Source organism: Bufo bufo, chromosome 10 (genome assembly GCF_905171765.1).
Source record: "Bufo bufo chromosome 10, aBufBuf1.1, whole genome shotgun sequence".
NCBI lineage: Eukaryota > Metazoa > Chordata > Amphibia > Anura > Bufonidae > Bufo > Bufo bufo.
In genome coordinates, this window is record NC_053398.1 from 33,362,805 (window position 1) to 33,388,563 (window position 25,759).

At 43.5% G+C, this 25,759-nt stretch overlaps 1 protein-coding gene across 1 annotated transcript in view; it reads right to left on the bottom strand.

Annotated features, from left to right (window-relative positions):
• Positions 1-9,015: 9,015 nt before the first annotated feature.
• KCNQ1 (potassium voltage-gated channel subfamily Q member 1) overlaps positions 9,016-25,759 on the bottom strand; it is a 185,628-nt gene continuing 168,884 nt past the window's right edge. Inside the window, exons 14-17 of the mRNA XM_040410033.1 lie at positions 17,164-17,258; positions 13,667-13,713; positions 12,202-12,263; positions 9,016-10,538 (exon numbers count right to left, since the gene is read on the bottom strand). Coding sequence (XP_040265967.1) covers positions 10,338-10,538; positions 12,202-12,263; positions 13,667-13,713; positions 17,164-17,258 — 405 coding nt within the window. The 3' untranslated portion in view covers positions 9,016-10,337. The remainder of the gene's footprint in view (positions 10,539-12,201; positions 12,264-13,666; positions 13,714-17,163; positions 17,259-25,759) is intronic.

The following is a 25,759-nucleotide window of genomic DNA, read 5'->3' on the forward strand; positions in this document are numbered from 1 at the left end:
ATTTACGCAAGTCATCGACAGCTTCCGCCGGTCTGGCAACGCTGCAGCAGCGCTTTCAATTGCCAGCTCACCAACTGTTGTGCGACGTGAGCACTCGCTGGAACTCCACGTTCCACATGTTGGCCAGGCTTTGTGAGCAGCAGAGGACAGTAGTGGAGTACAAGCTGCAACATGGTCGCCGCCTTTTCTAGTCAGCTTCCGCTCTTCGCAAGCAACGAGTGGGCATTAATGTCTGACCTCTGTGAGGTTTTGCGCAACTTTGAGGAATCAACACAGATGAAGGCGAACGCATTGCATGTGGAAGAGGTGGAAATGGGGGAGGACAGTACACAGGTTGATAGCCAGTCCACCCTCAGTTCGTCTTCTCAGCGCGAATTGGATGATAGTGATGAGAAGGAGGAAGAGGAGCAGGAGATGGTTGCCTCCGCTACAGAGGGTAGTACCCATAGCAGGTTTATTTCATCTGTTCAGCGTGGATGGCCCGAAAAGGATGAGGCGATCGAGAGTCATCCCCTGATGAGGACAGCGAAGTCTGGTCTGTTGGGACTCTGGCACACATGCTGACTTTATGTTATGCTGCCTTTTCCGTGGCCCTCGCGTTATACACATTTTGGCCAACATTGATTACTGGTTTTTCACCCTTCTCGACCCCCGCTACAAAGAGAACTTCTCATCTCTCATTCCTGTGGTGGAGAGGACTAGCAAAATGGTGCAATACCAGAAGGTCCTTGTGGAAAAATTGCTCCAAAAGTTTCCAGCTGTCAGCGCTGGCGGAAGATTACATAGTTCCTTGGGCAACTGAGGAGGGGAGTTGAGGGGAACACACAGCAGTTCCAACAGAGGCAGGGCAACACTCTCCAAGGCCTGGGACAGTTTCATGACACCCCGCCAGCAACCTCACCCTGATGCGCAGCCTAGTTACACAAGGAGAGAAAAGTTTTGGATGATGGTGAATGAGTACGTAGCAGACTGTGTCATCTGTGCCTTACAACTATTGGGTGTCCAAGCTGGACATGTGGCACGAACTGGCACTCCATGCCTTGGAGGTACTGGCCTGCCCTGCCGCCAGCGTTATGTCAGAGCGGATATTTAGTGCTGCTGGGGGCATAATAACTGATAAGCACATCCACCTGTCAGCTGAAAATGCTGACAGCTTGACTCTTATCAAAATGAACAAGGCCTGGATTGCCTCTGACTTCTCTACTCCACCAGAGGAAAGCGGCTGAACATAAAGGCACTCTAAATGTGGCTTTTATGGTGTATTGAATACACTGTATTCCCATGCACCCTTCCACCACAAAAAAAAAAGGGTATATGGTTTAATCTTCCTTTTCTCCTCCTCCTCCCTCATATCAACATGCTTATTAGGCTGCCCTCGCCCCTAATGTTTTAGAGGGTCAGCTCAGCAGCAGGCCCTCGCCCCTAATGTTTTAGAGAGTCACCAGCAGGCCCTCGCCCCTAATGTTTTAGATGGTCAGTTCAGCAGCAGACCCTCACCCCTAATGTTTTAGATGGTCAGATCAGCAGCAGGCCCTTGCCCATAATGTTTTAGCGGGTCAGCTCAGCAGCAGGCCCTCACCTCTAATTTTTCAAGGCTGTGTATGATGCCCTCCTTTATGTGTAATAAAAGGTGTATTTGAATGCCGGTTGCTTGTAATTTTTGGCAGCCCTTTCACTTAGTGCATAGGCTTTATGAGGGTAGGAGTCCTACTACCTGAACAATTGTACCACAATGTGAATGAGGCCCTCCTTTATGTGATATACAGGTTGTATCGGAGTGCCTCTTCCGTGTAATTTTTGGCAGCACTTGCACTTTTTATACAAGTAAATATATAGGAAAGAATGTTTCCTAACACTTTTTCCTCTAAAATCAATTTTATCTTTGTTTTTTTGCGTATTATTGTCAGTCTGTAAAAGTGGCGTACTACTCGGACAACATCGTTCCCAGCAGCGACCTGGGAGTCCAAGATGCATCCAGACATCCTCCCCATGCTGTTCCCGAACCATTTTGGTGGTGTTTCCATAAATTTCTGAACTTTTCCTGTAAACCAGATACCCTCCCCTCTTCAGAGCAGGGGGTGCCTGGTTTAATGTTCTCCCATTGACTTCCATTGTGCTCATTCAAAACTATTATAAACTCCACCTCGCCCTGTTTGGAGGAAGAAGAAGGTTGAGTACAACAACGTTCCAACCATGAAGCCTGGGGTTGGAAACATCATACTTTGGGGATGCTTTTCTGCAAAGGGGATAGGATGACTGTACCGTATTGAAGGGAGGATGGATGGGGCCCATGTATCGTGAAATTTTGGCCAACAACCTCCTTCCCTCAGTAAGAGCATTGAATATGGGTCGTGGCCAGGGTCGGCCTTTGGGGTGCGCGAGCTGTGCAGCCGCTCAGGGCGCCATGGCAACAGGGGCGCCCGGCAGCCAACACAGCTCGCAGTTGGTCTCTTACAGCAGGCAGGCCAGAGATTGTGTGAGGCGAGCCTGGGGAGCTGAGCCGCTGCAGCTGCCAGGTCAGGTTCCGGAGCGTGGAGGAGGAGCTTAGGGGTGCAGGCGCAGCGTCCAAGTGCTGCGTCTTCACAGAGAGCCGCGGAAGGATCCGCTCAATGTGTGAGGGCGGCGGCCGGTGCTCTGCAGACAAGGAGGGAGCAGAAGACTTCAAATAGTGAGTGCCTGTTCTTATTGTTTTTTTTTTTTTTTTACAAAATATCTTTCATTAAATGGGGGCAGGGTCTGGATAAGGGTGACACTGGGTATGATTAAGGTGGGCAGGGGACTGGCTATGGGTGACACTGGGTATGACTGTACTTGTTTGCACTTGAACTTAAATTATCTGTAATTTTAAAAAAAATGTTTGTTACAAAGAATGTTTTCCTCTTTGTGTATGTTTAGGTGAAATGGGACGGAGGAAGGGGGGGGGGGGGCGCCACAAGATTAGCTTGCACAGGGCGCCTGAACACCTAAGGCAAGCCTTGGTCGTGGCTGGATCTTCCAGCATGACAATGACTCAAAACACACAACCAGGGCAACTAATGAGTGGCTCTATAAGAAGCATTTCAAGGTCCTGAAGTGGCCTAGCCAGTCTTCAGACCTGAACCCAATCGGAAATCTTTAGCGGGAGCTCAAACTCAAACTCAATGTGGCCCAGCGACAGCCCCAAAACCCGAAAGATCTGGAGAAGGTCTGGAGGAGTGGGCCAAAATCCCTGCTGCAGTGTGTGCAAACTTGGTCAAGAACTACAGGAAACGTCTGACCTCTGTGATTGAAAACAAAGGTTTCTGTACCAAATATTAAGCTGTACCAAATATTTGTTGTATCAAATACTTATTTCATGCAATAAAATGCAAATTCATAATTTAAAAATCATAAAATGTGATTTTCTGGATTTTTTTATTATTTTTTTTTTAGATTCTGCCTCTCAGATTCAGTTGAAGTGTACCTACGGTAAAAATTACAGACCTCGCCATTCTTTGTAGGTGGGAAAACTTGCAAAATCAAATACTTATTTTCCCCATTGTTTAGCCCCCTGCAGGCGGCTCTGCCACGTCTAACAGACGCCATGATTTCAGAGTCATAGCAGACATAACATGATGGAGACATTTCATGGTGTGGATTTCCCACTAATCGATTAATAATGACGTACAGTATGTACAACGCACTAGTGGTTTTATTTTCAGAATTATTAACCTGAATTACATTGTGATTTACCAATAAAAAAAAAAAAATAGTCAGGTCCTGATTTGACATAATGCCCAAATATATGCTCTGCTGAAAAAAAAAAAATTCCATTATTTGGAGCATTTATTCAAGATTAAGCAATATGAACAATGTAAAATTCCACCAAGTGATGATCACAGACGTTGCAGTGGAAAAAGAAGATATATATGACGTGTTTAAGTCCTGGAAGGCCAAGATGTCCACAGAATCCAGGCGTCTGAAACTGTAAACAGGAAAACTATGTGCAAATTAATCAATATGGCAAAGATATTAAGTATGATGTCGGCTGACAAGAGACTGAGGTCCATCAGGTACTGAGAAAACACAAACCCAGTGATTAGTGAAGGCTCATCAGCGCTCCATTCTCTCACACACACACACTTACACTGCTATACTGCCACCTAGTGTTGAAAAATGCTAAGTACACTACCAGCGCAGTATATTGTCAGAGTGAACATACTGTACATTCTCTCACTACTGGCTGGATCATTCTGTAAGCAGCTAGTATTATTGATATGGCTTATTGCTGACTGTAGTGAATGCTATCACATAGAAAGAATTGAATAATTGTGCATAGGGCATTCATGGATAAGTGGGGTTAGGGGTGTGGTGCTGGTCTGTACTGTTTTTAAGGGTCCGTGCACATGTCCGTAAGTGTTTTGTGGACAGCACATGGCCGGCACTATGATCAAAAATGCCTATTCTCGAATAGGACATGTTCTATCTTTTTTAGCATGCGGTGTGCAGTCCGCATCTTTCGCGGCCCCATTGAAATGACTCAATCCGCAAAATTGCAGAACGGATGAGGACCCAGAACTACAGACGCGTGAATGGACCCAAAGTCTCCTCATTATAATCTCCTGTAGGAGAGAAGAGTGGTGTGACCCTTCGAGTGGTTCTCTCATTACAAACACTTCACAAATCGCCATCTACAGGACCGGCGGGGGTCTGACTGCTGGGGCCGCCTGCCAATCACGAAAATCGGGGCAATGCGTTCCACCAGTTAATAGCAGAGGCGTTCACATTGGGACTGCCGGACACTGCCGATTGAAACTACTGTGCCATTTCAGACAGTCCAATAGAGTTGAAAGGAGCAGCATCATACACGCATGACCGTGGGAAACATTTTCCAAATGGGGGTTTGGCGAACCCCAGTCTCCCAATATATGTACGTCACCTTTAACACTTTGCTAACCTAACACTACACAGATTCATCCCCGGAAGAGCTGAGAGCGCTGGTTCATCTCAGCAAACAATTATTCTGCTTATGTCTATCGATAAAATACATAAAAATTTAGATTTTGTAGATTCATAAAATTTCTAGGTGTTTTTTTTTTTTTTTTTAATGGTCACCACCTGTACCTCATGCTCATCCACATCTACATTCACAACTCTGCTAAATTCTGAGCTCAATTTCAGCAGCATTCCCTGCTAGTTCAGCATCTGAAAAGTGCTTAAAGGGATTCTGTCACCTCGTTTTCGGTTATAGAGATGCGGACATGCGCGGCTAGATCGCCGCAATATACCAGTCCTATAGGGCTGTGTCCTTTTATTTAGTAAAAAATATGATTTTAGAGATATGTAAATGAGCCTTGTAAGGTGCCCAAGGGGCTGTACGATCCTTCCTGGTGCCCAGCCACGCCCCCTGTGAAGGAGCCCAGCACCGCCTGCGTCCTCCGAATCTCCTCCTTTCTTCACAGTTAGATTGCCGTATTCTCGCGATGTGCGAGCTCGCGCATGCGTAGTTCCTTCCCTGAGGCTGATGCCAGCACAGGGAAGGAACACTATACCGGCACTGCGCATGCGCATTGCGAGATTACGGCAATCTAACTGTGACAAAAGGAGGAGATTCGGAGGACGCAGGCGGTGCTGGGCTCCTTCACAGGGGGCGTGGCTGGGCACCAGGAAGGTTCATACAGCCCCTTGGGCTCCTTACCAGGCTCATTTACATATCTCTAAAATCATTTTTTAAACTAAATATAAGGCCACAGCCCTATAGGACCGGTATATTGCGTCGATCTAGCCGTGCATGTCCGCAGCTCTATAACCGAAAACGAGGTGACAGAATCCCTTTAAGAGATTATTTGCATTATTACACAGTCAACAAAAAAAAACCTTGGGGTTGGGTTCACAACTGCACTATAGCTACAGTTTATAACATAAGCCACGTCATGACAAGTCATGGACTCCACTGACCTAGGATGCATTTGATCGGGGTCCTGCCATGGTTTAGATTGTTTGGAGGGCAAGAACAGTGCTGCATTGTTTGTGCCACGGATTAAACATTTGAGGAAAACACTAAGGCAGGGATGCCCAATCTGTGGCCCTCCAGCTGTTGCAAAACTACAACTTCCAGCATGCCCAGACAGCCTACATCTATCAGCCTGCAGCAGGGCATGATGGGAGTTGTAGTTTTGCAACAGCTGGAGGGCCGCAGGTCGAGCATTAAGGGAATCTGCGACGGACCCACTGATAGAGGCTTGTACAGCAGATGTGAACAGAACCTTGAAGTGCAGAGCAGCAGAGCTCAGCTAGGTTGTTAGCTGATCGCTTGACATCGGACACACCTCAGATTTCAGTAACAATGCGGTTGAGAATGCAGCTCGGGGTAAGAATATAGGCCATTGCTTCGGGAAAACAACATTTTTTTTTACAAAGGTTACTCAGCATTTGACGACGTGGCAATGATTATGTGAGCAGTTCAAATTGTGTGCAAAGGTGAACCTAAGGGTACTTTCACACTAGCGTTTTTCTTTTCCGGCACTGAGTTACGTCAAAAGGGCTCAATGCCGGAAAAGAACTGATCAGTTTTATCCCCATGCATTCTGAATGGAGAGCAATCCGTTCAGGATGCATCAGGATGTCTTCAGTTCAGTCTTTTTGACTGATCAGGCAAAATATAAAACCACAGCATGCTACGGTTTTATCTCCGGCCAAAAAAACGGAAGACTTGCCTGAATGCCGGATCCGGCATTTTTTCCCATAGGAATGTATTAGTGCCGGATCTGGCATTCAAAATACGCAGACCGAAAAAAAGGTGAAAAAAATAAATGCCGGATCCGTTTTGCCGGGTGACACCGTAAAGACGGATCCGGCATTTCAATGCATTTTTTCGACTGATAAGGATCCTGATCAGTCTTACTAATGCCATCAGTTGGCATACGTTTTGCCTGATCCGGCAGGTAGTTCCGGCGACGGAATCCTCTGCCGCAAGTGTGAGAGTAGCCTAAGTTCTACAAGAATCAACCACTGCAATCCAAGACTGTTTATAGCGTCTACTAGACTGATATTTTCAATGTGACATTGTCCTTGAATAGGTTACGAAGATATCCACACCAACATGCTAGTCCATCAGAGGCGTACACTTCCCACAGAATCCGCCCTTGCAATCGATTTAAGCAACCAGGAGATATAGATGTCCTTGCAAGCAGCAATCTTGTAAGAATGTCCATGGTTTCCTAAACTGTCCAGCAAAGAAGCAGCATTATTGTCACGAAGGACATACGATGAAGGATACAACCAAGGTAGTCTGGGTTGCTTACTGCATCTACAAACGTAGACCAAGCTTCACAACCCCTTTAATAGTGGACTGAAGGGGTTACATATTTTTTTCTAATTTTGCAGAAGGTCGATTCCTGCCGTTCTCAGCCGTGAAGCAGTTATAGATCAGACTTCATAGAGTCTTCATAGAGCAGGTGACTTCATGGGGTCACCTTCAAGCCTTCACCTGCAAGTTTTCAGTTTACATCCAGATACAATCTACATACAATACCATAATGTAATAAGAAAATACTTTGGTTCCTTATCTTGAAATGCATCAGATCTTCTTAAAGGGAACCTGTCACCAGGATTTTGTGTATAGAGCTGAGGACATGGGCTGCTAGATGGCCGCTAGCACATCCGCAGTACCCAGTCCCCATAGCTCTGTGTGCTTTTATTGTGTAAAAAAAAATGATTTGATACATATGCAAATTACCCTGAGATGAGTCCTGTCCGTGAGAAGAGTCGGGGACAGGACTCATCTCAGGTTAATTTGTATATGTATGAAATCAGTTTTTTTTTTTTACACAATAAAAGCACACAGAGCTATGGGGACTGGGTGTTGCGGATGTGCTAGCGGCCATCTAGCAACCCATGCCCTCAGCTCTATACACAAAATCCCAGTGACAGGTTCCCTTTAAAGAGGGCCGGTCACGTCTCCTGACATGTCTGTTTTAGTAACTACTTACATCCCCCCGTGTAATAAATATTGAGCATCTATTCGAATGACTCTATGATGTGCTATCCCAGAGATCAGCAGCCTGCGGCACACCAGTTGTGGTGAAACCACAACTCCCAGCATGCACACCTGCTTAGCTGATTTCAGAACTCCTATGGAAGTGAATGGAGCTTTCTGAGTGTTGTAGTTTCACATCTGGAATGCCGAAGGTTGCTGACCCCTGTGCTATCCCTTTTTTTTAATCTCTGCTAGAAGTCATAAATGAATTACTATCCGTTGGTAATGAAGGTCCTACTGGGTGTTACCAGTGAGGGGGGTGTCCTTCCACAGGGTGAAACTATTTAAACAGTGTTGCCAGTGTGCAGGGACAGAAACCCAACTGGTAACACCCATCTGGATCTTCATTGCAGACTGATAGTAATTCATTCATAAGTTATAGCAGGAATAATAAAGCAATGGCACAACATAGAGTCATAAGAATAGATGCTCCAGAATTGTTATTACAAGGGGGGGTGCAAGTACTGTATTTTTCACCCCATAAGAATTTTTCACCCCATAAGACACACTTTCTTCCCCCCAAAGTGGGCGTCACTACGTCTTATGAGTCGAATACTAATGAGCGCTTCCATTATAGAAGAGCTCATTAGTACCGGAGGAGCAGGAAGCGTTGAATGCAACGCTCCCCGGGCTCTGTACTCACCGCTTCCTGGTCCTCTGCTGTCGGCTGTGCTGTAACTGCGCACAGCGTGAGCACAGCCGTGGCAGGAAGAAGAAGAGAGCTGGATCCTGGGGGCCCGCAGCGTCTGGAGCAGGAGAGTTAAGTGGATTTTTTTAATTTTATGTGATATGAGGCATGGGGGCTTATCTCATGCATGAGGGCTGATCTGATCTATGGGGGGTCTCATCTGAGGTCTGATTGGTGGGGTCTTCTTTATATTGGGGCTCTTATCTGAGGTCTGATTGGGGGTCATTCACATTGGGGCCTGAGCGGAGGTCTGATTGTGGGTCTGATCTGAGGTCTTATTAACATTGGGGGTCTGATCTGATGGTCCTTTTAGCATTAGGGGTCTGATTGCTGGTCTGATCTGAGGTCTAATGAAAAATATTTTTCCTTATTGTCCTCCTCTAAAACCTAGGTGCGTCTTATAGGGCAAAAAAATACAATAATTGCCAGCATAGACATGTTAGGAAAGGTGACATGTCCTCTGTAAGATCTATATCCCCTTAGAGATTTGCTGCAGATATTCCTGTGACTGCACTTCATTCCATGGATTTATTTTCCTGCAGCATAAGTATTTCTGCAAAATGAATAGGACAGTTGTAGAAAGTTCTGCAAAAAAATCTTCCTCATGTGAAAATAGCCTTGCAGCCTATTCACATCCAGAGATGCATTCGGATCTCTATTGGTTCAGGGAACGTACCCCATGGTCTTTACACAAGGCACTATACAGTCCTCAGATGAAGAAAAACATAAACCTCCCAAATTGTAGAGCAGTAAAGTGCATAGCATTTTGTGAGTTCAGCCCACAGGCTGAGGGAGTGTCTGTCAGCACAGTGCTGACCGATTCCAAGCACCAACCAGCAGAATTGGGAGTACAGCTCTGGATGAGTACGAACTATAGTGTTTAACTCAGGATCAGTTCACCATAAAGAAAATAAAAGATTTGGAGTAAAATAATTTACAAGAGGACTCCATATTATGTGCAGATTATATCTAGAAATAAACCGGAATCTGATGTACAAGATGAGCGCGTATTTTAAATACCAACGTTATTGAGAAAACTCAATACATTTCATCACTGGACAAGAAATGATTCCAAGAACATTGTGATCGCAAATCAAAGAAAACAGAAATATAGGATACAATTTTCACCAAAAATAGGCTACTTTGTAAAGGAAAAAAAAAAATGTGTTATTACTACAGTCTACTCAAAATGACCATCATTTTAGTCCCGAAAAATTGAAAAATCTAAGTAAAAAGTGTATTTTAATAGAATAAAAAAAATCAGGATAATCGTTCAGCTGTAGCGACAGTTTTCCAGCAAGACCCCGATAATTTACACTCCCAAAGGCCAATCAGCTACGATCGTCCCAAGAAAGGATCGTAACGTCGTCAATGTATCAGACGCTTTCTGCCGTGTTTCTGCATTGGCCCATACACCTACGTCCAACAGCCCTTACGTCCTCTAAGGAACCTTCTGCGAGCCCTGGTAGGATTTACAGAGAAAGCAGTATCACACACTTACTGGATACTTAGTCTAATTTACATCATTCGTTTTACTTTCTGCTGATAAAAGGCATTCATTAAAATAATGAATATCTGCATTGAGAACAGTAGTTAATCAGTTTGTAAGGTAACCAGTTCCAAAATGTGCTCAGTAACCTATGAATCTGTTCATCAAGATATATAATCTTGGTTTCCTCTTGGCACAGTTAGCTGTTCGTAGGTCGGGAGAGTGTTACTGGAGAGATTGTTCCCATTGTTGAGGGAGTTGCTGCGGTTAGGCGTTCTGCTCGCAGACTGACTGCCTTGCTGGTTGGCTACCAGATGGTGAAGCATATCAGTTATGAGGTTGAGTTTATGGTCCATTTGGGTCACCTACGAATCCAAAAAGAAATAAATACATTTTAAGAGAATAACATAGATTGCATTCCATACAAACTTCAACTAGACTTAAAAGGAGTTCTCTGGGATTTTCATATTGATGGCCTCATATCGATGACCCATCCTCAGGATAGGTCATCAATATAAGATTGGCGGGGGTCCGACACCCAGGAACCCTGCCAATCAGCTGTATGAAGAGGCTACATGCTCTTTGAGTGCTTAGGCCTCTTTCTAGGCCATTAACTTCACATTCATCGGTAACATAGCCTAGGCGCAGCTCTGTACCATTCAAGTGAATGAACTGAACTGCAATACCAAGCACAGCCACTATCCAAAGGATGGAGCTGTGCTTGGCAAACTGTGGCGAGGTGGATGACCTATCCTGAGGACACACCATCAACATGAAATTCCAAGAGAATCCCTTTAAAGGGGCATTCCCATCATGATATGTCTGGGTATGCCATAAATGTCCAGTAGGTACAGATCCGTATGCAGAACCATTCATTTCAATGGGCCTACAAAAAAAAAACTGAAATGACTCTGCAAATGCATTCTGTCTCAGTCTGTCCACATGTCCGTTCCGCAAAAAAACAAATTTTTTATTCGTGTCCATTTTACGGACAAGGATAGGCATTGTTAGAATGGATCCGCAAAAAAACAGATCCAACACGGATGTCATAGTTTTTTTTTTGGACTGCAAAATACATACGGTTGTGTGCATGAGCCATTAATCTGCTATTTTTGGAACTTCTATAGAAGTGAATGGAGAGCGTTGCGCATGCGCCACCACCTTCACAGCAGCCACAAAGCAGGACCCCATTCTCAAGATAGGTGAGGGTCCCAGAAGTGGATATGTCATAAATGTTGAGATACCACTTTAAAGAAGTGGTCCTGAATTAAAAACTATTCTTGCCCAAGAGCAGTGTCTGATGTCTCATCTCCATTAAAGTGAATGGGGCTGAGCAGTAATAAAAGGCACAGCCAATGGACAAGGTTAGCACAGTTTTTAGGGGGGGAAAGCAGACCCTTTTTTCTAATCCTGGTCACCCCTTTGAAGTCACACACACTAAGGGTCTACAAGTTATAGATAGCCACATCAGGATGTATTCATGTTGAATTTTCAAGGTACGATCAGCATATTCAGCTCACAACACATACTAGTGTTTAGTTTAACCCAAACTTTATCAACAACCAGGACTCTGAACCTACTGACCTTCTGAATGGGAATTTAAAGGGGTTCTGCACCTTTAGGAGGGGGGGGGGGGGGGGTTGGCAAAGCATTCTAACTGCTTCCTGATGCTGGCTCCTGTGTTTTCTGGCCTTTGCTGGTCCACTCGGGTCCCTGGACGTAAACTTGATGCCACTGGAGCCAATAACTGGCCACAGTGGTGATCTGCTCCTCTTGTGTCACGTGACCATTTGTCATGACACAGGGGGAGTAGGTCAATGCTGCAGTGACATCAAACTAGAAGTTTTACATCCAGGTACCTGAGTGGAGCAACTGAGGCCGGAGAACACTAGAGCCGGGGGAGCCAATGTCGGGAAGCAGGTAAGTATGTTTCCCTTCTCTTGTATGCCCAGGAGGGGGGGGTTGGTTGCCAAAACCGTTGTGCCAAAAATGGTCAATGTCTTGGTTTGTGTTGTCTTCTTTTCTTACCTTGTCCTCTACACGATTCAGTCTTGACCCAATTGTATTAGTGCCTCGATCTTTCACTTTATCTGGTCATAAAAATAAAAAAAAAGCTTACGATTAGAAATTAGCATATTTTTAGTCCAATTGGCACCTAGCCTGATTTGTAATACAGTTCATGATTCCCCATCCAGAATGCAACCTGTTCACCAAAAAAATTTGAAAAAATGGCGACTTGATTTGCCCAATGAATCATACTGTAATGGCCAATGAACTATGACTCCGGTAGGGTATGTTCTCATATTTGAATCTACGTCAGAAATCAGAGGCTGCCACCCAGGCTTTTCACTTTGAATTCATTGGATCTGACCACCAAGCAGAAACCAGTCATGATTTTTGGTGGTGTCCGAACCTCACAGATAAAGGAAATGTCCCTTTTCAAAGTGGTCTGGAAATCTACACTGAAAAGAATCCATGGTGCTATGGACAGAACGTGTACTCCTATTGACAATGAGAGGTGGTTTCATGGTTTTTGGGGCGGAATCTACAAACAAAAACTACCTCCAAATACAGACAAGAAACGTGCAGGTGTCTATCCACGTGAAGAAACACAGTTATGTCTGTCCATAAGTTTTGTCTGGTATAGCAGGTTGTGTCCTAGTCATTTGAATAAGGATGGGCCGCCATGGTGCCATTTCTGGGAAAACTTTTTCTAATCCTGGACTATCCCTTAAAATGAATCCCCCACAATTACAACTAATGGCATTTTGCTAGGATCTACCATAACATAAAGGCATGAGAATACCTCCTTGTTCACCAGCATTTTCAGTCATTGGACTGTACTTTTGACCTATGGTTAAAGGGCATCACTCAGCAGATTTGTACCTATGACACTGGCTGACCTGTTACATGTGCGCTTGGCAGCTGAAGGCATCTGTGTTGGTCCCATGTTCATATGTGCCCTCATTGCTGAGAAAAATGAGGTTTTAATATATGCAAATGAGCCTCTAGGAGCAATGGGGACATTGTGGTTGCACCTAGAGACTCTGCTCTGTCTGCAACTGTCGTGCTCTCTGCACTTTGATTGACAGGACCAAACATGATGATGTTTACACTGCCTGGTACTGTCCAAGTGCAGAAGGTGCGGCAGTTACAGAGAGAGCAGAGCCTCTAGGTGTAATAGCAACGCCCCTGTTGCTCCTAGAGGCTCATTTGCATATATTTAAACCTCATTTTTCTCAGCAATGCGGGCACATATGAACCTGGGACCAACACAGATGCCTTCAGCTGCCAAGCGCACATGTAACAGGTCAGCCAGTGTCATAGGTACAAAACTGCTGACAGATGTCCTTTAAAGGAAGGGAATACCCCCATGTTGAACAACATTTTTAGTCATCAGACTATACTGTTGGCCAAAGATGTTACCACTGTTGTTGCAAATTTTTCCAAGGAAGTAAAAATCCAGATTACAAAAGGAAAGTTAATGAGTTACCTGATCCAGAGAGAAACAGTGAGGGCTTCCCCAGCGACTGGTCAAGTCTGAATAGAAAGGGAATAAAGGTAAAACCAAGTCAATATCACCTCACTGGTATAAATACATAAACTAAAAAAATTATAATAATTATAGAAGATTTCCACCTAAATTATAAACTTCAAATATAAAAAATTTAATAAAAATCAGCGGCCATGTTCACAAAGGTGTGAACAGGAAGTGCCATTATGTTGGTTGCCACCTTTGAATTACCGGTGACGTCTCAGAAACAGTGATAGGTTTACCATCAGTTTCTGAGACTGATTGAAAGGTCATAGCCAACACAACTAAACTTTCTGCTGTTACTTTTGCAAAAATGTTCGATATCGATGAACCCAAAAATGCTAATAAAAAATTACCATCTTAGGGTACTTTCACACTAGCGTTATTCTTTTCCGGTATTGAAATCCGGTAAAGGGTCTCAATACTGGGGAAAAAAAACGCATCAGTTTTGTCCTAATGCATTCTGAATGGAAAGCAGGATGTCCCTTGTACGGCATTTGACCGGCCAAAATCCCGGCACACTACCGCACTTGCCGGCAATTTCCATAGAGATGTATTAATGCCGAATCCGGTACCAAGTGTTCTGGAAAAAAATTAAATACCGGATCCGTTATTCTGGATGAGACGGATCCGGTATATCCGGTATAAAAAAAAACAAACATATTTCCGTTTGCATACGGCTTGCCGGATCTGAACAACGCTAGTGTGAAAGTACCCTTAGACAGAAAAATTATTCTTTTGGTTATACAAGTTTACATAACTAGCATATACTGAACACCTACCTGTTTTGGTGGCTAACGTGGTTCTTTACTAACCAGACTGCTGTATTTCAATGTGGGTATCAATGTGGGTATGGATGGACCTGCATAGGATGTAATCAAGGGAAACCAGATGGATTGCTGTGGGCATGTGACCAGAAGTCTGTTTCGTAAAGAATCCACAGCTAACCAAGAGCAGCCATGCAATATTCTCACTTTGTTAAGGGTAAAGAAGGTAAAGGCTATGGACACCTTTGACTGTTCCACACAAGTGTGTGCAGTCCAGACATCACGCTGCGTGTGTGAGCGTGATCCTCAGGTCTGGACACTGCTCGTCTTGCAGGAGCGCACGGCATTGTACTGATTTATAATGCTATATGCCTCTGCTTGATCTTACTTCTACAGGATCATAGTGACATAACTCTGTCAGTATGGTTCTGTAACAGTAAGGTCATGCAGAGGCACATAGCATTATAAATAGGTATAATGCAGTGCGCTCCTGCAAGACCAGCAGTGACCAGAACGGAGTAACCCGCTCACACACGGAATGTGATTTACGGACTGCACACGCTCGTGTGAAACAGCCCTAATAGTTTTTATTGGGCATTTGCATAATAAATGCAAAATTAAGCAACGTTCTAAATAGTCTTCATTACAAATGTCCTATTATTTTGCTTCTGCAGAGTGTGTGTAAGTCCTTCACCCAGCTGTTGCAGCTTCTGAGCCTGATCATCTGTAAGAGTTCTGTTCCTGTCCGCAAATCGCAGATCCACAAAACATGGATCACGACCGAGTGCAAGGCACCATTTTTTTTTTCTTCTGTAAAAATGTCCTATACTTGTCTGCAAAACAGACAAGAATAGGACATGTTAATTTTTTTTGCAGGGCTGCCGAATGGAGGTGCGGATGCGGACAGCACACATCGATCCGCATCCGATCTTCAAAAAAATGGATCAGATGCAGACCAAAACTACGGCCGTGTGCATGAGACCTTAGAGATAGCAGTAGGAAGGGTGAGAATGTTGTACATGGCAGATCAGAGTGAGGAGAGGGTAGAAAGCAGCCAAGGAGGATAGCTCACACAGGCTGTAGATGAGAAAAAAAATTTTTTAGGATCATCTTATAAATAGCTTATTTATTCCAGCTTATGTTTTTCATATAAATATCATATTTTTGGGATATTCTTTATATCTCGTTTGTTCATGTGCCATTCTGTTTTTTTCAATGCATTTCAGATTATGTTTATACTATTTTACAATTTAAATTAGTTTGATTATTTATTTGAATTCATTCAAACCATCTCCTTATTTCCGTTTTATCCCTATGTTTATATGTATATATACTGTATGTCTCTGTTATTTGTATTTGAAGAGACGAAATGTGTTATATTATTTCCTTGATTTTACAATTAAAATCTTTTAATTAGATATGGAGATGCTCAAAAAGCCCATATATGACAGCCCTATCACAAAACAGAAAGATAATCCAGAGCTAAACAGCTTAAACAGGACCTGAAACCTCTCCTCATATGTCTGTTATAGTAACTGCTTGAATTCCCCATGTAATAACAATTCATGAGCATCTATTCTGATGACTGTATGCTGTGCCATTGCTTTATTATTCCCGCTAGAAGTTATGAATGAATTGCCAGCAGTTTGCAATGATGGCCCAGATGAGTGTCACCCGTTGGGGGGGTATTATATGGGGAACTCATTAAAAGGGTTCTCCTGCTTTGGAGATATGCGGACCACAAGATGTCCAGATCCTTGGACCAATCAGCTGTAATTCGTTGAGGAACCTGCACCAAGTGTTCAGTTCTCCTGCAGCGCCACCACAGGGAACATCAAGCAATTACATAGCTTTTACTGACCACGTAATGCTTTCAAGTGTCTGGTCCTCCAGAGCAAAAGAAGGCCATGGTAGCTGCTCTCCCTTCTAGTTAATAGAGGAGATCCAGAACTGGGGCCAAATCAATTTTATCAAGGCTCATTATTCCATGGTTATTGAGGGATCAAATATTGCTTGTGTTCAGACTAAGGGAAGGAAAATATTCTGCATACTTTAAGGTGTATATAGTATATGTATAGCCATGTCGAGAAAACAAATAATTCACAATAAAAATGATTTTCTGCAAATAGAAATAATAATGTAGTTTTTTTATGTTGCATGACGAATTGATTTCCTTTCCCATCCCCCACCCAGTTTGAAAGAACTAAGGGTACTTTCACACTAGCGTTTTTGTTTTCCGGTGTTGAGTTCCGTTCTATGAGCTCAATACCGGAAACAAACTGATCACTTTTATCCTAATACATTCTGAGAGCATTCCATTCAGTTTGCATCAGGATGCATCAGTTCAGTCCCTCTTACGTTTTTTAGCCGTAGAAAATACCGCATGCGCAGACCTTTAAAAATGCAAGAAAAATTAATACCGGATCCGTTTTTACGGATGACACCAGAGAGACAGATCCGGTATTTCAATGCATTTGTCAGATGGATCCGCATCCAGATCCGTCTGACAAATGCCATCAGTTTGCGTCCGGATTTCCGAATCCGGCAGGCAGTTCCGGCGACGGAACTGCTTGCCGGATCCTCTGCCACAAGTGTGAAAGTAGCCTTAGTGTAAAGGTGACCCTTTCATCTAATAAGTCCAGGGAGGAATGCATTCTGTTAATAAACCGTAAGAGACTCGCTCCGCACCTCCTCTGCAGTTCTTTGATTCTGACCATCAGATTAAGATGACCTTGTGAGTACTGCTCAATGACATCACGTACATCATAGGGCTTCCTCGCTTGCTGCAAATGAGAAAGAGGAGATGAAGTGCGATCAATGCTTGGAGGACCACGAGAGAAAATTGGGAAATTCTTGTAAAAATCAGAGATGGGCTAAAGTTAAAATAACAATTAGGGGCTGCAAGAAATTGCACAAAAATACTTCTGAGACCGAAACATAAAGAGTCTACAGAAAAATGCAATTTAAAGTTACACCTTGAAAAGAGGATCTGTTAGCTCTCCCGACATGTCTGCTTTAGCAAATATTCCCATTTTTCATCAAATAACTTGGAGGATTTTCTCTTAGATCTCTAAGTTGTGTTGTTCCTCTGCTATTTCCTCATGAAAATGAATGAATAAATGGGCGTTACCATTTGCTTTGCCGTTAGAGTGTGTCCTTACGCAGAAATGACTGAACAATGCCAGAGTGTGTAGAGACACATGCCCAATTGACAAGGGAATGGTAAGACCATTTGAATTTGAAATTATATAGCAATTAGAGATGAGCGAAGTTCTTGAAAATTAGTTTTGGCCACTGTGACAAATTTTACAAAAAAAAATTCACTGGATATGACTCAAAGTAACCTCGTAAGGCGACTTAAAGGGAACCTGTCATCAACTTTATGCTGCCCATACTAACAGCAGAATAAAGTAGAAACAGGTGAGTTGATTTCAGCGGTCTGTCATTTATAAGTTAAAAGTATGTTGGTTGCCGAGAACAAACCAACATCACAATCATTGCAGACTGGACCTGGAAGAGAGTCCCTGTCACCTGAGAAGAGTCCTGGTTATTCATGAATTCCTGCTCTCCTGCTGATGACTGACCATCTTCTACCTAGTTGTCTCCCTTTCTCTCTAGGAGAGAACTGCCAACCATTGTGAGAGAAGGATTTATGATTTTATGAATATATAATGAGAATATTCTGTAGTACACATTTCTGTCCACTAGATGGCTGCAAACCATATGTATGAGAAGGTCAATGAGGGAGGGGGAAAGAGGGGATTACATTACAGTCTTCAAATACACCTATAGACTCAGTGAAACCACTCCTATCAGGATAAGGAGCCAATAGTCTCTTCTTAAGGAACACCCCTTTTGTGATGTCATGTCTGCTATTTAAGTGAATGTACTGTGAATAAAAGTCCCTCTCTCGCCTGCTCTTCTACCATGCTCAGGGAAGATGAGAAGATGCTTTCATGAAACCACCTAGCGTGTCTGGTCTCATTATAAAGCTGTATGGCATGCACATACTTATTCTTCTAATTGATTTGGCACCACACAAAGAAGAAGGAGAAGCGCATGAATTGCGCTAACAAAATGGCGCCGAGCTTGGGGCGGACAGCTTGCGTAACTTCCGATTCAAACGCCACGAGAGCGACTTAAACGGAACCATCAGACGAGATCACATGCCGGCAAGGTAAGAAAGCTTTATTTCTTACAAATCTCCTCTGTAACTTCCGCTTTTGGGTTCTCAAGAGTTGAATTGGTGTTATCGCGATATAAGGGTTCAAGTTATAGCTGATCTGTCTGTTAGAAAGAACCTGTTGAAATATTCCTTCTTTGTGTGGTAGAACGTGCTGAAACTAAACGGAAATTGTTAGACAGCTGAGCCGGATATCCTGTGACGTAGAATTGATTCCCAGCCCAAGATTCTGACGAGAACTTGGGAAAAGGGTTAATACCAAGTGCCATAGGCAATTGGAAGTTATTAAGATTTTGTATCCCGGTGAATTGACGAGGGGTCTTCACTTTGAGAGATTGTGGGGTCAATACTATTATATCATTTGAGCTGTGTGCAACTGCGCTTAAGTTTGTGGGTTCGGTGGCGATTACTTATAGTAATTGGATTCCGTTTGATCTTTGTGCAACTACGCTTAAGTTTGCGGGTTTGATAAGTAGCAATTGTTAGAGCTTTGTGCAACTACAATAATGGGAAATTCGAATGTTGCAGGACAGAGTAAAGAGATATTAACGGCGGCTCAGTTGATGCGAGGAAAGAAAGGAAAAGTTTCAGTTAGAAATAAAAGTTGAAAGCATTCTGTCATACTAAGTAGCAGCGATTTCCGGTATTATCCGTAAATATGCAGTTTTGTGTAAAAGTTCCCCCTAGAGAGATTGCAAATGCAGTAGGAGATAGATTAAATTAAAGTTTGTGGAAAACTGTAGATGGAAAGTTGAAAGAAATTGAGGAGAATGGACAATATTGCTATAGTAAGATGGAGGATTTGGGTGTGGTAAGGGAACAAAGAGAGTTGGCCATGCGGCATTCCCTTCCCCCCCCCCCCACATGTGTTGTAACTTAAAGAAAAAAAAAAAAGAAGAGTAATCCTGGGTCTTGTGGTCCATCAAAGACTACCTATTGCTTTTTCTGTCAGCTCCTCCTCTACACCAGGTGCTGGAATGTGCTAATCAGCACCACCCACTGTGCCTTCTGCTCTCTCTATCTCTTCACCACCCCCCAAAACTCTTTCCTTAGGCCTTATGGGGGATGAGTGTGTGTGCGAGTAACATGTTGTTTGTTTGAGAATACAATCCTATCACAGTTTCCAACACTGGATTATATCCAGTGATGTCTGAAAATAACCCTTCCCAATTGTATGTCCCATCAGTTAAAAAGGTACCTGCAGTAATTGCCCCTATGATGCCTACTAGAAATATTCCCATGATGCTAGTTGGAAGTGTCCTATCAACTAGGATGCACTCATTCTAAAGTCCTTATTCAGGTATGAGTGAAAGTGTAGGGATATCTGCATCATCATATGATATATGACATATACTATACCCAGTAGTAACATCAATTTTGCCATGATGAATAGAATTCCCAATTCAGAGGACTTACTTATGCTGCTTTATAGAAAATTAGTTAAAATATGGAGAGTTTTCTCATATTATTTATGAGATTTGGAAAATTGAGTCCAATGTAGAGCTGGGGATTTAATACATAGTGAAGATCATTGAGTCTGGGAGGAAGCGTCTAGGTCATCAGTCAGTCACATTGTCCTCAGGACAGAGAGTGTGGAGAAAGTTTTCATTAAACTCCAGAAAAGCTGGGTGGATTTGGATTTTTGAGATTACCTTACCTATGCATGAGAAAATCCTAAGTGCTGCCTTTGTGTATGATCTTGAAAATCATCTAGAAAGGTCTAGTGTTGGCTAGGCTTGAGAGAAGTTCATTTTGTCCCTATTTTGTCATATTGTTAAAGTTAAATCAAACAAAGACCTAAGGTGGGCGTGGCTGCCAATCAGTCCTCCCCACAAGGGGGGGAGGAAGACTTTGTAGGTACTTGCCCACTTCCTCGCCTGTGGGAGGAAGACAAATGTTCAGCCCCTTCAAATGAAACACCCATAGGAATTTAACAACCCAGAATCAAATACTGGATCCCTGTTATCTATACAGTCCTTAGGATCTAATTACATTGCCTCATAGCAAACATGTTCCATGATCTCTCATGGCTAAGGATAGTATCACATGTGTAGGAGCATCTAGTAATGCAATTCCTACTCCTCTCGCCAATTAATCACCGTCTTAAGGGTGTGCAAAATTAGATCCGATCACTCTGCTGCATCTGGAAGGGGGGAGGCTGGGAGTAGTAAATAAGAATATAAAAATTCAAATTCAAATTCAAATTTAATGTCTCCAATTAATAACCACATTTTTGAGTTTCTGGTAGATCATTTCAGGTTCCTGGAAGATGGATCACCTCGGACAGGATATGCTGTTCCTACTTAATCTGATGTTGTCAAGAAAGAACCACTCCGTCCAGCAATGTTAGTGCAGGAGACAGAGCTGAAGACACTCGCTGAGGTTGGTAAGATGGCTGAGGGTAAGACTGCTAACATCCAGGTATGCCTTTGGTATCACTCGTTATTATAGTCTAATCTAGTGAAGCAGAGATTTTGTTTGATCCATTGGTAAGCCCATCAATAATGAATGCTGAGTGTATGAAAGATGTTTGATGCCCTGATGCTGTCTGAGGAGGTAGAGGTTACATTATTACCTGAAGTCTACCCTAAGTGGAAATCTGTGTGATACAGGATGGCTTATGGCCAGTGGACTTCCAAAAAGTTTGCCTTTTTCAGATACAGGTTATAGAGGCTGAAAGTAAACATCAAAGGATAAAGGTAGAAGTGATAATAGGACTCTGGAGAGTTGGTAATAAACTCTTCCTTCAGAGGGCACTCTACCTAAAGAGGATGGATTTAGAACATGGGCAAATCGAGAGAGAGAAGGTGTGATTGGGTTCTGTGGTGGATGGCTCCTGGGTTCAACAATGCTGCCACTAGGTGAATGCTGTAATAATGATGGGAGAACTATGGGAGTTCCAGGAAGGCATTTGCCAAGGTCATCTTACCCATTTCAGAGACTGCGGATTGACTACATTCAGAACAAAGGTGGAACAGTGTGAATATGTCTGTGTCTATATTGATCTCTTTCCAGGATATTCTGAGATTTGGCCTGTAGCGAAGGCTACAGCTAAAAGATACTGACTGAGGTGAGAGTACCTATCCCTGGGGTTTTTCTTCCTCCGATATACATCTAACCGGAAGATAGGCCTAAGTCCTTATGAAGTACTCTTTGGGAATGCTCCTGGATTAGGTGTCTATTTCCCCAATAGTTCCAGATGCAGCATAGTAGTTTTCCAAAACTATGTTGTCTGTGGCACAAATTATTGTCTAATGTGTATTTCCAAGTTTTAGTTGTTTCCTAGAATCCAGACTGTATAGAAGCGATTCATTCTTCACAATCAGGAGATTGGATAGTGGTGAAACAAGAGACGTGTGGAAAGTCCTAGAGCTACGGTTTGAAGACCTACATCAAGTCCTGATAACCGCCGCCACTGCCTTCGAATTGCAAGGAAAAACTGATCGTATTGCAATCAAGTGTCAGGACTATAAGAGCCATAATGTTGTTTCATGCCTTATTGTTTGTTCCATATTGTACAAAGGGGAAATCACAGTCAAATCAAATTCCAACGGTGATATATTATCAAGATGAGTCAGGAACAACTAAGTTGACTTTTGCAGTATAGTGGACTGTAAGACAGATGACAGGACACTTGGTTTTGGTCTGATAAGTACATCTGTGTGACGGGGACTGACCCAGTCTATGGTAATTGTATTTAAATATGACCATACCAACTGTGGATATTGGAAATTAACAGAATGGAGTACTAGTCTAAAGTGTTAAAAATATATACCCGTGGAAACTACCTCTAGAGTCAGTAAAGGTGAAGGTTTGTCGCAAAGAATGATTATCCTGAAGGGAACCCCACCAAACAGTTGTAAACATGATGAGTGTAATCCTCTGTTCCTGTCCATTAGAAATCCTATCCAACAGGATTTGGGGATATATGTGTTAGGAGCGTGTGTAAGTGACAAAGATCCCCTAGGACCTTAGAGACAGGATTTATACAGGAAAGCCCTTTGGTGTTTTCCCTCCAGGATATTGTTCTTACATAATTCAGCTGAAGAAGACAAGTAGTGACTCTAACGTTTACTCTGACAGTTGGTTTATCAACCAAAAATTATCAAAACGCAGATATCTGGTGATTGTGTGGAGATTTGAAACTCCGACCCAGGATGCAGGTGGAATGAAGTGGCCAATGTACCCTGATCAAGTCCTGATCGGGTACTGATGCCATTTGTTCTATTCTCACCTCCTGAGTAGGATCAAATCAGAAAACAATGTCCGGTCACGACTAAGGAGGTCACTCCCTACATCCTTTGACTCATGTTTATACATGGATACATGGATGCCATAGGAATCTGTAGAAGAGTTTCTGATTAATTTAAAGCAAAAAGTCAGATAGTTGCAGGATTCAAGTCATTAATTCCCATGATTAGTAGTATATAATAAAAAAAAAATAATAATAATAATTTTTTGATTGGATTAACATATCTATTGTCATCAACAGAGATGTGAATTATATCTGTGATGCTGTTGAGGGAATGGTGGAACAACTGAGCTCTTTTCCAGTGATGACTCTACAGAACCGACTGGTCCTTGACAGCAGAAAAAGGAGGGGTCTACAAGAACGGCTGCATCTACATCCCGGACAACACTGCCCTTGATGGAAGGATCACCAAGGATCTGAAGAAACTGATGGAAGGATCACCAAGGATCTGAAGAAACTGATAGACTTTATCAAATGAACTGATGGGAAAAATTCTGAAATTAATATCATGGCCAGAATAATGTTTTGGGAACTGGTTCAGCGACTACAATGTTATTAGAATTTGGTTTTAACAGGCTGTCATATAGTTCTACATTTTAGGAAAATTGTTTTTGAAAATGTATAATACATCCATGCCCACACTATGTATATGTGCTGTGCCCCTGTCAAAGACACAGATTATTCCATCCTTAAGTAAATAAAACCTTGTTGATGGTTGCGGGGTAAATAGGACAAGGTGAAGGCAAACCCGAAAGGGAGTTGAGGGGACCTGGTGAAGCAATAAGGAAAGTCCAGCTCTTCGCTGTTTAGGGCGTTGGGAGAGTACCTCACTTTGCCTGTTCACCTCTGGTCTATTTCCCGCAAAAGGAGGGATTTGTGAGAGAAGGATTTATGATTTTATGAATATATAATGAGAATATTCTGTAGTACACATTTCTGTCCACTAGATGGCTGCAAACCATATGTATGAGAAGGTCAATGAGGGAGGGGGAAAGAGGGGATTACATTACAGTCTTCAAATACACCTATAGACTCAGTGAAACCACTCCTATCAGGATAAGGAGCCAATAGTCTCTTCTTAAGGAACACCCCTTTTGTGATGTCATGTCTGCTATTTAAGTGAATGTACTGTGAATAAAAGTCCCTCTCTCGCCTGCTCTTCTACCATGCTCAGGGAAGATGAGAAGATGCTTTCATGAAACCACCTAGCGTGTCTGGTCTCATTATAAAGCTGTATGGCATGCACATACTTATTCTTCTAATTGATTTGGCACCACACAAAGAAGAAGGAGAAGCGCATGAATTGCGCTAACACCATCAGCAGATGGGTGAGAGCAGGAGATTAGGAATAACCAGGACTCTTCTCAGGTAGATGTGACTCTTTTCAAGGCCTGGGCTGCAATGATTATGATGCTGGTTCTCAGCAACCACTTACTTTTAGCTCATGAGTGACACACCGCTGACATCAGCATTTCTGTCACTACTTTATACTGCCCTCGGTGAGGTCAGCATAGAGTTGATGACAGGTTCCCTTTAAACAGGTTTTCTAGGAGTAGAATATTGATGACCTATCTTCAGCCTAGGTCATCAATATGTGGTTGTTTGGGGTCCGGCAACCAACATCCCTGACGATCAGCTGTTTGAAGAGGTCGCAGCAATCCTCTGAGCGCTGTGGCCTCCTCACAGCAAACCAAGCACAGCACCATACATTGTACAGGGGCTGTGCTTAGTATTGCAGCACAGGCTCCACATAGGCCATGTGACCGATGAACGTGACATCACCAGCCAAGTAAAAGGCTGTAACTCCTCATAAAATGAAAATATCTTTTATGACACAGACACTTTGTCAGTGGCCTCATCCAGTAACCATCAATGTCATAGTGCGCCCACATAGAAGTAGTAAAAAAAAAAAAAAACGTCTTCATGAAATTTCAGTATGATCTTGTAGAAGAAAGGTCATGCAAAAGCACATAGCATTATAAATTATAACGCCGTGCGCTCCTGCCAGCCAAGCAGTTTCCAGAACGGAGGCTCCCACACGGACAGGGGTGCACCTCGCCTTTCTGCTGCCTGAGGCGAAAACTGAAACGCCCCCCCCCCCCCCATGTCAATTCCTTAATCTAACCCCTCCAGCAAATGCAAGACACAGACCTCTTCTAGTCGGTGCCCTGAGCTCTACGCAGCACGGCTCAGGCAGTGCAATAATGACGACACCGGCCTCTGAGGAACTACAGGAACTTGGACTAACGCCTATTACAGGAAAAGGTGTGCCAAGAAGACATCGCTCCTGTCCCTAGGGTGACTAGACATCCGGTTTTAGGCCGGACAGTCCCTGTCCTCCGTCCGGCGCAGGGCTAGGGATGTCCACCCTTTCAGTAGCTCACGCTCAAACAGCAGCATTGCGCTGTGTGAGCTGCAGCAACTGACTGAGGCGTCTCTCACCCCCAGTCAGTCCCTAGAGCCGCAGACATGGCTCCCTGTGGCTGACTGAGGGAGAGAGAAGCACCCTGGCTGCCCCCAGCTCACCTTCCTCTCAGAAACTTCTTCCTTTTCCTCCCCCCGTTTTTCCCCCCGGCTGGCGATGGGACATGGCTTCACTGAGGTCGGGGCGTGGTTTAACATGGTGGGCGTGGTTTATTGATTTATCGAGGTCCGGCTTTCTTGGGTGAAAGCAGTGGCCACCCTACCCGTGCCCTACCACCGCATTCAACTGTATTGCTGTCCTGAATACAGCGATGCAGTTGAATATGTATGGAAGCACTCATTGCCCATGGCTCTTCCACTGCCCCCCTCTTGATCCTACCTGGTGCTGCCTAAGGCAATCGCCTCACCTTGCCTCATTGGCGGTG